The sequence below is a fragment of the Cydia pomonella genome, chromosome 7 (genome assembly GCF_033807575.1).
Source record: "Cydia pomonella isolate Wapato2018A chromosome 7, ilCydPomo1, whole genome shotgun sequence".
In the NCBI taxonomy this organism is placed as follows: Eukaryota; Metazoa; Arthropoda; class Insecta; order Lepidoptera; family Tortricidae; genus Cydia; species Cydia pomonella.
The window spans coordinates 19,139,059-19,153,569 of NC_084709.1; the positions used below are offsets into that span (position 1 = coordinate 19,139,059).

At 36.4% G+C, this 14,511-nt stretch overlaps 1 protein-coding gene across 1 annotated transcript; it reads left to right on the top strand.

Moving 5' to 3' along the window:
- Positions 1–267: 267 nt before the first annotated feature.
- On the top strand, positions 268–9,557 carry LOC133520072 (cuticle protein 3-like). Its single transcript, XM_061854366.1, has 4 exons — positions 268–388; positions 5,269–5,552; positions 7,491–7,743; positions 8,716–9,557. Exons 1-4 carry the CDS (start codon positions 377–379, stop codon positions 8,812–8,814), a joined length of 648 nt encoding a protein of 215 aa, XP_061710350.1. The 5' UTR covers positions 268–376; the 3' UTR covers positions 8,815–9,557.
- Positions 9,558–14,511: the final 4,954 nt, after the last annotated feature.

The window sequence follows — 14,511 nt, forward strand, 5'->3', positions numbered from 1 at the left end:
TAGAAAAAGATTACTGTTTTTTTTTCTTCATGCGCGTATGGTAATAATAGGTTTCTTTACAAGAGATGTTCTAGTTTTCAGAGACGTAACTTATGAGACTAGAAGATCCCTTGTACAATAATCCTTTTACCTGTCTAATCCGTCTCAAGTATTACATTTTCAGCGCTACAAAAAGGGCATTTGCAGTACTTATTGACATTGAAAACAAAAATTGACAGCATCGTCGGTGGCTGCAATACTGCAGTAGTAAGCATGAAAGTGAGATGGCTCGAAGCAGAGCGCGTGGCAGGGGTGAGGTATAAAAGTGAGCGGTGGACCACCACTCTGGCATAGTTCACGAACCACGTGCCACGCGGCCGCATCACTCGAAAAAACAATGAAGCTCCTGGTAAGTAGAAAGCTAGATTAAGAAATTGTCCTTCCGAATACCTAGTTAGGTATCCTAGTTTATCTTTGACACGATAAATCCATTAGTCTCAAGACAGATCTAGTTGCGTAAAGTGCTTTCTTTGAACATGTAAATCAACATTGCGTATATAAGTAGATTCAATGTCCTTGTTAATAAACATTTAATGTTGTGAAGAAAATAGCATAATAAAATAATAAGATGAAGGACGAAAGAGGATGTTGCGCAGCAAACGTAAGGATTTTCTTTGATCAAGTATTGCAAGAGATCGAATAGGGTCGGTGGGCGTGCCGCGAACTTTGACATTCACTTTAAGCAGGCAGATTCGTACCCTTGGTGGAATAAAGCCGAATATTAATACAAGTCTTCATGGAACATGCGACGATGGAACAAACTCAAGGATTGCGATATAATTTCGTGCTGTAAACGTTTAATCTTTATTGGGATTTAAAGTGTTCAAAATATCTTTAGTGTAAGATAATTATCTGAATTAAATCTTATTGTTTGTTTACACAATTAACTCAATAAGCCATTTTGGCTTTGGGTAAAGCATTTTATTTACCAATCACTGATTCACCATTTGACTAATTATTTACATGTTGGGGTAATAAGAAATTCTGAAATTTGGGGTAATACGTATCAAAAGAAAAGCGTTCCAAGTAGTTGTAGCTCTCTCTAGTCAAATTTGTAAAATTTGATATTTATTTATCATCTTTGGTTATCTCTGTCTGTACTCCATTGGCCTTTTTTTATTTTATTAGCCTGTTTGAGTGTCCCACTGCTGGGCAAAGGCCTCTCCCCTTGATTTCCACGATTCCCGATTTGGTGTTTCCTCCGGCCAGTTGTTCAGGAAGCTGTCCAGGTCATCCCGGCATCTCCGCCTGGGCCTGCCCCGTCCACGTCCCTCTACCGGCATCCACTTGGTGGCTATGCTAGCCCACCTCTCTGGGTGCATGCGGTAGACGTGACCGGCCCAGTCCCATTTTAGCCTAGCGGTTTTCTCGCCTACGTCAGCAATGCGGGTCATTTCACCATTGGCCTAATCGTACTTAATTGTTAAAAAATTATCTCATAGCACCACGAAAGATCTTAATGAAATAATGAAAAATACGATCTTTCTCAAACTAATGGTGGCTCTGTGAGCTGTAGACCTCACAATAAGCTTAATAAAAATGTAAAAATGGAAAATACTTCGTTTAGACATTATCACATCAAACTCATTTATGCCAATGTCCACTATTTTGAACATTTTCCAAAAAACGAAACGACAGAAAAAAAATATCTAACTACCGAACCTGCTGACAAAATTTCATGAGAATCGGGTAATAAATGCAACCTGTGACCATTTCAACCTGAAAGGGAGACCTTAGCATAACGCTCGGTCAAATATAGTTCACAACGTCATCATTCTTTATTTACATTGTCAATATCGATCCCATAAATCTAGGACCAGTGGGCCAATTCCTAATATATTGTTTGGGTATAACCCCAAGGAGTTCGATAACGCAATAATTGCCGACGCCAACATATTCATCTGTCCATGTGTGAAAACCACGTGGGTTCAATGTCACTAACAAAATAATCTTGCACTTGTAAATAAGTAATTTGCATAGATTAATGTTTACACGTACTATTCCAAAGTATCACCGTAAAACTTGTGACAGCTTTTGACAGGAGCTTATGGATCAGCTAGAACAACTTATTTATCTTATGATTTGATTCGAGAGTTTAATATGATTGGAATATTGTTTTATCTGAGTTTTATTTCTGTGTGCTTAATTCAAGTATCAGACATTTCTACATCCGCTTGTTTTTGGTTAACGATATTTAAGAGTATACGCAGCAGCCGCGCGAAATCGCCTTTTCATACCAACTTAGTCCTCATTTTCTTCTCTGGATATTATCATTATTAAAAATATTTTGACACTGTTTGTTGTATATCAGCCACCGCTATGCCCGTATGTTAAATTTTTATCGTATCTTTAATTATTATAAGAGTGAGGAGCATCTTTTTTATTAAATCTGTTTTCGCTCCTAATTTTTGCACAAACAATAAAATCAAATAAGTCTAACATAGGGGCATAGCTATGGTTAATATACGTCAAAATATGTTAAAACATTTTCCATTGTCATTATCCAGAGACAAAAATGAGGATTATGTTTGATGGAGAAGCGGCCGCAGTGTTTCCTCTTAAGAAGATGCTGTTACTTTATAAGTTTATACTTATATATTACACATCCGACATTTTAATTCTTAATGTCGACAATACTTCATTTTTAACAATCGTATCATAATTAACGTATGTAACTAATTAAATTAAATTGGCAATGAAAGTGTCTTATTGTTGTCTTAAAAGCTATTTATATGAAAGACAATGGTATATATTTTTCACATACGGGCAGCTTCATTTTAATTTACTCTAAGTTATACAAGCGATTTTGTACTAGTTCATTGGTTGCATAACTTTGTGGCTCATAATTTGGACGCATAGGTGGAAGGTCAGATTGCGACCAATTGACTGTTTCTTAATTTAATAATGAAATTTGCGTATTAAATCAATGCCAAAGTGACTAGGTAATGGAAATCTGTTTCATAAAATTATGCGGCAAAGAACAAAGAAACAAACTCGACGTAAGACAGACAGTCGAAATAACAGCTTAATATTGTAAATATCAATTTGTTATTTAACCTTGACTTTACATCCTTGTTTTACTTTGGTCAAATGGGCCATGTAATCTTTAATCGTCAATACTCGTATCGCGCACTGATTAACATTCAGTTGAATTCAGTTGCAATAAACAAACAATGAAATGAAATAAAGCATTGAGTATGTTAAATAAGTCAATTATGCGAGCACGCCTGCCGACATGAAATAATCAATGAAGCACATAATCTAATGGATGTTTAACAATCAATTAGACTTATATCAAAGCGTGAAATATATTGCATTACTTATAATTGCATTAAATGTTTATACATATGAAGATGTTGAAAAGGCGTAACGCAATGGACTAACGTAACGTAACTGACAGACGATTGGCAGGGTTTGTAAGGTAATTGTTTGATTTGAAGCTAATGCTGTTAGTTGAGCTGTTTAGTGCACTTACGAGCACGATCCTTACATAACACTACTAAAACTTTAGTACTAACAAAAAGTTAAAGTCTCGGAGGACTGATATGGCTCTTAAATCGTTTTTGATTGGTTTGTAGACATTGCGGTGCATAATACAAGTCCCGTTTCTCATTCAGCATCTATTTGCTTAACAGTAAGCTAAGAATCGTGAATCTCATTTGTTGAGGTACTTGGCAGTTTCAATGTTCCCATATCCATTTAGTTTCTTATTATTCTAGATGTTACATTCGCAGATCGCTATATTTATCTTTCAACATAATACTATAGAATTGCATGAGACATTTATTTCAAAGCCATATGTATTAATGGATATACCTTACACATTTTTGAGGTGACATAGTTTTACAACATACGCAAAACAAACAACTAAACTACTGGTATGACGTAACAGCGATTGACCAACATGAGATACTTAATGATGCTAACAAACCATAACCAGAAGTTAAGTAGATCTCAATGAAAACAATAGTATTGCTGGTCCTGAAAGTGGTAACAAGTTGAGTACGCTTTCGCCCCAACGGCGTGCCGAAAGAGGTTTCACAAGCCTATTGTATCCGTTCCATCTCATCTTACGACATAACGAATATGATTAAGCTCTTTTGTCTGACATCATCGCATCATCGCCAACGTATCAGACGCATACAACTATACATCGTTCTGTATTTCGTCTCCATCATATACGTTCGAAGGTCGAATTGATTTGACATTTTCGGATAAATCTTTTATAACAGGTAAAACAAGGTAATTTAAATAGATTGTTACAACTACGAATAGCGTTTATTAATTCATTATTTAGTTATACATAATGGGATATTGTTGTAATTTTTTTTTTTCAAAAATTACATTACGTACGTTATGAATGTATGACGGAATAATGTGGTGATATAATGCAACCATTTCCAAGATTTATTATTCCGCCCGATTACTCTCACTCTACGTAATTCCTTCGTGTGTAATACTTATGCACATTTATCAAATAAACCAACGCGCAATCGATACTGTTCATTATACGAATAGATACGATCGTAATTTCACCGATTCTCGTTAGCAGAAGATGCCGGTTTCTTATGCGTTTATAAAACGAAGATTACCTTTTAAAACAAAAATATGAACGTTTTATGTAATTGACGCCAGTCTGGCATAGATTATAACCCATGTTTAGTAGAATTATGGGTGTGCCTAGATTCTTTAGGTATGAACAGTTTATTCTTGATTTAATTTTGCATGGTTTTGTCGCATCTCCTCTAAACCTTTCGAGGCCAATTTCTTTAGCTATAAAATTAAAAATCCCCAGCAAGCTCGGTGTTCCATACAAACGTAGTTTACTAATTAACTAGTAGACTAACTAAATTGCTCTGAAACTTTGTACGTACAATAAGATAAGGTATATCTAGAGCTTTAATTAAATTATGTTAGCCTCAGATACCATAGTTAAAAAATACAGCGAATTTAAGATTCTCTTACAAATATTTGCTCTATTTCGTTTATTATATAAGGTGGAGCAATATAAACTAATTTCAGCCCTAGATATGTCTCATGTCATTGTATGTGCAAAGTATCATTACAATTCAATACGTAGTTCTTAAATGAGAACGAAACTTCGTTTGTATGAGATGGTGAAATTCCGCCGCACTTGCCGGAGACTCTGAAGGGATCTCTAATTACAAAGAAATAAATCGTGCATGAAAATGAACTTTTTTTACTAATTTCTGTATGTGTTATTTCCAGATAACTCTCTGTGCTGTGGCGTCCCTGGCGGTAGCTCTTCCTCAGAGAAGAGCACCGTCAAAGCCGGACCAGCCACAGGCGTTCGACGACCAGCAAACTGCCGAACAGAACTACAACAACTATCCCCAAGACTACAGGCAGCAGCAGCAACAACAGCCACAGGAGTTCAGACAGGCCAAGCAGATCGACGACTTCAGACCTAAAGTGCAGCTGGAAACTACCACCTTCATTCCCATCATTCGTTTTGATAAGGAACAAGGCACCGACGGAAGCTACAAGACTGCGTAAGTAACGTATGCATTTTGTTGAGTTACACTTTAGCAGGCTTATGGCGCTCAGGTGCTAAAATTAAATTGATACCGTCGTTATTTTTTGACACTACCTAGCGACAAAAATGTGTCAGTGGGCCCGATTTGAAATTGAAGATACGTCAAATATTAGCTAATATTTGACATATCTTAAAGGTCGAATCGGGCCTTGTATTTGTTTTGATGTAAATATAATTTTTTCGTTGTCGTCTCAAGATCGGTCAGCTCTAATTGTCTGCCCACTAAATTCCGTAAATACATCTTTTTTTATAATTCGTTATATCAAAGTCGAGAAAAAGGAATAACTGCAAAGCCTTATACATAATAAGACGGTATTGTAAAAGGATACAAAGTACGAAGAAACGCTTGATCGAAGCTCCGTATTTTAATTTATTAATTTTATTTTATTCATTTTATTTTTTACCACAAATGCTTTGCAATGTAATTTTATAATTAAGACTAAATGGCCGTCTAGATAGGTTCATACCACGCGCTTTTATTTTCATAGTGCAAGTTCTTTGGTTAAAAAATTATAGAAGTTTGCAGGAAATGTAAATCCAACTTGATGAATTAACTGCAAACGTTAAGGACATATTTTCTTTGGATGTCAATTGCTAAACTTAATCTGTCACTAAAGTTACTGTTAATAGATTTTTGGTTTATATGTAAGTAAGTAAACCACTCTAAAGTGAAGATTATATGCTATGCAAACACTTTTTATAATGTAAATTCATAGAGGTTTACTCACGTGTTTTGTAGAAAAATACATAATCGCTTTTACAAATATTTACTCTGCCCCAAGGGCAAAGTCAATTTAGAGTTGTTACGAGTGAAATTTGGGTAACAAAGGTCATTGTATCACAAGAATCTTTATAGAGTTAGACCAAGATAACTCTGCAATAATTTTGATAGCACAGACTGTAGAAGTATTATTTTAAACGTACAATTTCTACGTTATTATTACGTATAAATAAATAACACTTGCACAGTCTGGGCTATCAAAGTCGCTTCAGAGTTATCTTAATACAACTATATTCATTTTCAGGCGGCTTGTTAATTTTGTTATTAACTTTGATAACCTAATTCTATCCCTATTAAATATTAGAAATGCAATAATTATTATATTTTGTTACCCTTTCATGCTTAACCGCTGAATATATCTAGATAAAAAATGGAATGTAGATAGTTTTGGTCATGGGGAAGAATATAAGAATTACGGAAATCATTCCAGGCAGACGACTTTGCGGGTAAACTAGTTAAAATTATATACATAAGATTGCCTAAAAACTTTTATTTTTGATCAGATTTTCACGAGTACAATAGCTACAAAAATGTAGGTACCTACTTTATTAAGACTGTTTGAACTTAAGATCTTCGCGATCGCGATAAAGAAATTCTTCTTTTTTTTTATATACTGCGTCGGTGGCAAACAGGCATACGGCCTGCCTGATGTTAAGCAGTCTCCGTAGCCTATGTACACCTGCAACTCCAGAGGAGTTACATGCGCGTTGCCGACCCTAACCCCACCCCCCTCGTTGAGCTCTGGCAACCTTACTCACCGGCAGGAACACAACACTATGAGTAGGGTCAAGTGTTATTTGGCTGCGGTTTTCTGTAAGGTGGAGGTACTTCCCCAGTTGGGCTCTGCTCTAGATCTGGAATGACATCTGCTGTGCTGTGCCCTACCACACAAGGCGAGATGACATTCACATTGCCGATACCTCTCTTTTGGACGTAGTTTAAGGACATACCCGGGTCCAATACCGCGATGACTTCCAAAAAGAAATATCTCAGAACTTACTTTTTTTGGGTTCTTCCCACTAAGAATCATAATCAACACTTTTGATCCCAACAATAAAGCGAAACAGGATTATTCCAGAAACCACAACTAACATTTCAGTATCTCAATTCCAGGTACGAAACCGGCAACCATATCCAAGCCGAAGAGTCCGGTTTCCTGAAGTCCGTCGGCGAGGACCAGAACGCGCTGGTCCAGCACGGCTCCTACAGCTACACCGCCCCCAACGGAGAGGTCATCACGGTCGAGTACACCGCTGACGAATTCGGCTTCAGGGTCAAGGGAGACCACATCCCCACCCCGCCCCCGGTGTCCCCTGAGATCCAGAAGGGATTGGACCTCATCTACGCCGGAATCAAGGCTAATGCGGTTAGTATTGAAAATATGACTTTGGACCTCGTTTTTTATAACTTGCTTGAATAGAGGCCCAGGGCGGACACCCGACGCAGTAGACCACCACAGTGCTGGGTGGATGACATCCGATGACACGGAGGTAGGTACTAGATGAATCGGGCACAAGATCGACAGGAGTGGAAGAAGAGGCCTACATTGGATAACCAAATGATAATGATGATGATGAAGCTGACTTGCAAAGTGTGTGACTTTATTACAGGAGGTTCGAACTCTTATTCGAATCATTTAATTTCTCGGCACTTATATACGAAGTTTAGGAGATAAATACTGTCAGAAAACCGTATAAATTCCAACAACTTTTAGAATGGGTTTGGCAACTCTCAAAGGTTTGCATAGATGGTGCCATCATAGCTTTGCCCCGGCTCCTAGTTTTGTTTTACGAGATTTGGCCTTTAAAGGCATCCAGAGCATTAAAAAAAAACAACAATTTGACACAAGGTATTGACAGGGCAAGCTATGCTGACGCCTTGTGTAAAATACTTCGACCCCCCATTCGATGTTTTTTTTTTCTTCTTCTGAAAAAGACTCTTTCTTAAATTATAAGCTCGATTTAATTTTATTTATTCACGTTTCAATACTTGATTCGGTAAAGTTGTTTTAATGTATGGGGAAGACAAACAAATTACATCCAAATAGCCGGGTCCACACAGGAGGAAATGGAATGAGGTGTGGACCCGGCTCATTACAAACAAATGTAGTATGATCTTTAGGTATGGTATTTTACGCACACTAGCGTCCCCTCCCCTCCCCCTGACACAACCCCCGCCCCATTTCGCATGAAATATGTGTGAATATAATTTGTTAAAAAAAAACATAATTTGACCGAATCAATTGTGTATTTTGTAAATTAGTTGGATAAATCTTATGTCATCGTATCGTCTTAAAAATATGTATATACTTTAAATTTGCATTTATATTGTTTTCCAGGAGCGTGACGCGATAGAGGCCAAGAACAACCCTGAGGCCGCCAGACAACAGCAAGATAGGGCAGCCCTTGACTACAAGGGACAATACTACCAACAATAAACTCTAGTGTAAGGACTTAAGGACTAACCGTACCTGTGAAGTGAGGGGCTATGACGTCAGACACTACGCAACTTAAAACCTAGATACTCATTATGTTTAATAAATAAAATAGTTACCGATCTTTACGGTAGTTTAAAATAATGTCGTAAATATCCGGCAATGGTCCAATTTTTGACTGATTGATAAGCCACTGCCATGATTGAAATGCAAATCCGACCATGCCATAATTTTGATGTTATGTTCACTATGTTAGTGCATAAAAAAGCAAATTAATCAAATTAAGTTTTGGTTTTAGCTTTAATTTAACAGTATTGTTTGTACGAACGTTAATTTACATATTTTGTCAATACTTACGATTTGGGTAATAAATACGAGTATGTAGCAAGTTGTTAATCAATTAAATGGTTTATAAGATTTTCTGACATAATTATACTTATTGCCTTTTTAAACAGTCAAATTGTGTAAATGCAAATATCTTCTGAGAATGAAAGTATTTAAAACACTAATGTCGTAAGTGTCAAGGGTCTGCAAGAATTAAAAAATATTCCAATAATTCGATTTTAGAATATAAATATTTATCGCAAACCCTTTAATGTCGTTATACCTCTGTGTCTCCGTAGTCAGCCGAGCCATTGCATATCCTGTATGACATTGTGATAACATGAGAAATTCATTGTATAATTATTCTTACTTTTGTAAATACGTTTCTTATTTTTATATTTTAATAAAAATGTTAAAACATTTTATTTGGTTTTAATTCGGAAGTAGGAGCATTTTCTACAAAAAGTATGTGCCTCCTGCATACAAATATGTATGCAAGGGTGCTAAGCTAATAGTTTTGCTGACTGGACGTATCAGTGAGTACACTTACGTCTTTTGTGTGGGAAGTCATGTACAGTTAGCATCAAATGTATAGTGATGGCCAAAGTGGTCAATTATCGTGACATACCAACCCTTATTTATATGGCAATAAAGGTGTGTTTCCATATACATTCAGCTGCAGTGATAGGTTGACCTCCCTGCATGGACGTTTTTATGCAGTGTGCGTCTCTGCAGCTGACTATAAATATGTATATGTATTTTCAATTTAACCGTCATTATCTAGTTATTTCATGTTGACTGTGCAGTTTAACTCCCTTACTGATAAAACTTTACGGGCCTAATTTAGTTAAATTATTTTTTATCCCTTTCTTAAAAAGACATAAGTCAAAATGACAGATTAAGACAAACGATTCTTCTTCGAACTAATTCAGGCCAGTAACGCGTTTATGAATAATGACATAAATGTGTACCTGTATTTGTGTGACATCTTTTCATCAAAAATCTTTATTAAATTTCTGGGTCTATGCAAATAAAGCAAAAGCTATATAATTAGTTACATTCAACTTTAAATTTTACAATAAAACTTCACACATAATCGTTAAAACTAGCAAGGCGACGCAATATAAACAAAATTACGTATAAATTGTGGTTATTAACGACAATCATATACATTTGCATATACGTAGTTACGAATGAACCTATACAATTTATAGCCAAACTTAGAGGGTAGACCTTGTATTTGCACATTTGTAAAATTACCAGAGATATAATGTAAAAACAGAGTTTAAGAGTAGGTGTTACAAAAATGACGTGACAAATTATGGCCAAATTAGGGCGCTGCGACAACTATTAGTTATTCTGTGGCTGCGAGTGTGCAACGATATCGCCGCGAGGGCGCAACGATTTCGCTGCGTACTGGCCGCGTAGCCAACGTTACAATCGTTCACGCTCCGTAGCATATCGTAGCTATCTCTCTCTATCACTCTTCCATATTAGTGCGACTGTGACAGTTGCGTTTCGTTCGCCACGGAGCGTGAACGTTGGCTACGCGGCATGATATACTGGGATGGGAGCGAAATCGTTGCGTGCTCGCGGCGATATCGTTGCGCACTCGCGGCGAACACGTTACGCGCTCGCTTCGCTTTCAACTCGCACACATATCGCCAGTGAACCCGCGCCCGCCCTACATTGGTGTGAAAAAATTACTGACAATGTCTTCACCTACTTTCAAAGTGGAAATTTTGAAAGCGTATTGCCTATTTTACTTTAGAATATTCCATTGTTGTTAAAATAAGAGAATTGACCAATCATTTAATGGTTTGTGAAATCAGTAAATAAATATTAGGCTATTCATTTTACGATGGCGACGGTTAAGAAATTAAGTATCGGCTAGTTTTAGTATGAGAGTATGACCATATTTATGACGACGTATTTAGCGAATCATCAACACAACCGACCAAAACTTTATCCTGTTGCAATTCAAGAGATTCACAAATATTTGTCTACGATGGTACAGTTGAGTTCACAAACATTAAATATATTAAAAAATGGTCACTCACGCATTTTAAGTCGAAAAACGCTGGACATGTTTAACTGACCGACTCGTTGGCGGACCGACCAACTCAAGCCGCCAACGCAAGCTCCTGATGATACTACTCGGTGCGGAGTTAAACATGTCAAGCATTTTTCCCATTTTTAATATATTTAATATGTCTGTGTCTCACGGAAGTTTTGTTATTAAAATTCACAGACATTTTTTCCTGTTTTTCTGTCTGTAAACTTGACTATACAGTTGCCCTCTGATATATCGGGTACTAAAAATGTCTAAACAAGCACTTTAACGCGTTGACATTAGATATGTGTTCAGATAATTATGTACTTGTAACCACATCAGATACTCAGATACATCAATATTCGATATCAACCGTACATTCATTTTCATCGCACTTGCTCGTAAACGGTGTTATTGTATGCCAGCATACTGAGAAGGAATGAGCTATATTATGCCCCCGGGTGTAATAGATTGTTTAATATTTCATTATGCCTATGGGCATAATGGTTTTTATCATCTAGGTACTCAATTTTTACGGAAGGAGGTATAAATGAGTTTTATTTTCAAAATATAATTATAATTTTAAATAGTTTTGTTTGGGTATGTTTGAAAATATTAAATTTGATTAATTTAATAGCCGTTTATAGTACATTGTGCAACGAGGGGGATAATAAGTGAAATTTTGGAAGCAAGGGTTGTATAATATATATATTTTTTAGCGAAATAATTGTTAAATACGGTGATATATCAAATATTGGTCCGCCATATTGTCATTATTTGACAGGTTATGCATCGAAGGCACGGACCTATTCGACATTCAGCAACGATTGAAAATTATGTAAAAATATTTTAAACGGCTATTAAAATAATCAAATTAAATATTTTGATGCATATTAAAATATAAATGTCAGTATTTTAAAAGTAAAACTTATTTATATATTGGTTTGTATGAATTAGTGATACAATATTTATATAGTGATATAATTTCCCTAGGGAACTATAGCTTTTTTGTACACTCCATAACACCCGAGGGAACAATATAGACCTTTGTACTTCAATCCACCTGCATGAAAATAAGATATTTTTCGAGAAAGTGTGATGAAAAAACATTTTTACACAATTTTCAATTGTGGTTGAATGCCGGATGGATCGATGCCTAACCTGTCAACAATGACAAATATGGCTGACGAATGTTTGAAACGTCACCGTTTTTAAGAATTATTTCGCTTAAAATTTAGACGTACGGTCACGTCTGAAAATATCGATACGGACAAAGTGCCAAAAATATCTATACACTACCCTAATATATGGGCCATAAAGTCGTGTCGATGTTTTCAGACGTGACTGTACATGCTTTTAGTTTATAAATGTTATCATTATCACAGAAACACGCCTTTAAGGCCTAGGTACCTTCTGTGCCTAGTAAACAATACTGCTTAGTTTATGCTCGATGTGACTGTACAATTTCTACAGAGTTACTTCCGCCTCCATCTTAAAGATTGCATTGTCACGAACAATACGTAAGTACGCAAAATTTTAGCTCAATCGTGTATCTTATATACCTAAGGTTTTTAGTAAGGAGCAAAGGACCTGCCATTATTTTTTAATGTTCACGTGATATTTGAGCATATTAGTTAAATAAAAAAAGAAAAAAAATAATCTTTATTCCCCTAAAAAGTTAAACTTATTTAACGTATTAAACTAAAATTAAACTTAACTTTTTTTTTAATACTACGTCTGTGGCAAACAAGCATACGGCCCGCCTGATGGTAAGCAGTCTCCGTAGCCTATGTACGCCTGCAACTCCAGAGGAGTTACATGCGCGTTGCTGACCCTAACCCCCCCCCTCGTTGAGCTCTGTCAACCTTACTTACCGGCAGGAACACAACACTATGAGTAGGGTCTAGTGTTATTTGGCTGCGGTTTTCTGTAAGGTGGAGGTACTTCCCCAGTTGGGCTCTGCTCTAGATCTGGAATGACATCCACTGGCTGTGCCCTACCACACAAAGCGAGATGAAATTCACAATGCCCATACCTCTCTTTTGGACGTAGTTTAAGGACGTACCCGGGTCCGATTTATTTACTGTGCGGGGTTCACATGACATGGAGGACGCCTTCGTCCAGAAATCATCCATTTCCGGACGAAGGCCTCCTCCATCTTATGCCAGTCGTTTCTGTTTAGATATTACATAGCATAGCACAGCAAACTTTTTAGAAAATATGCAAAAACGTTTGACGTCGCACTATTGGATTGGGCAACTAACTACCTACTTAGTTCATTCAAGCGAATAAAGTAAGAGACTATTTACAATTAAATCGCCAATAAGTATATGTGTGTACCTAAATGTTCAGTCATTACATTAAAATAAATTTTCTTATTAAAATATTGGCGAGGACATTTCATTAGTTTCATCAAATGTCACGCAGAACAGGATTCGCGGGGGTCAGCGCTGGTCGCTAATGTGTTTCACAACCTAACCCCTACTTGCCTATACATTCACACAATATTTTAAAGTAGACTTTGTGCTTGTGTCTAGTGTAAATTGACCCGTGGACAAAAGGCTGCAAACAGCCAGAGATCAGACCTATATAATGGTCGGACTATACTGTTTTGATGAGTAAGCTTTCTAAATAACACCGCAGAGTCTTCGACGGTTTTGTGCAACTCTGCCCTAGTGTGGACCGGTTGATGCAACAGTAAATTAAGTGTGATTTACTATAGAATATATATTAAATTAAATTTGCACGTCATCGGTGCACTCACTGCATTTGCGCATTCATTTAGCATTAACATAACCTACTAATAATATATATATACGCACAGTTCAAATGCAATTAGTACTTTCTGATTAGTTAAGTTATTATTATAGCATTTTAAAAAGCTTTTGATACAGGTTAAAGTATATAATGTAAGAACGTACTCTACAGAGGTACGCTTACGTACGCATTATACGCTTTTTACTTTCGCTCTTGTAAAAAATAACAATTAGTCAAACCAGAATATCTATAAATATAACACTACTGAATAGTCCTCTTACTTGGCATCAATAATACCTAGTGTTGATATTAAACGAGATGGCAATATATATTGAAGCTCCTTGTTATGGAGCAAAACATGTCGAGCAATCTTAGACTTAAAATACATGACCAGTTGAATCATTTTTCATTCCCTTATAAATATCAGTAAGAACCACTTGCGCCATCCAGGGTTGGCCACTAACTCGGTGTTCAGCCCTAAAGAAAATAGGCGGTATTATGTCATTTGCTTACCTAATCCATGAATTTTACATAAAGACAATGCATTTCGATTTTTTTTGTAAAAA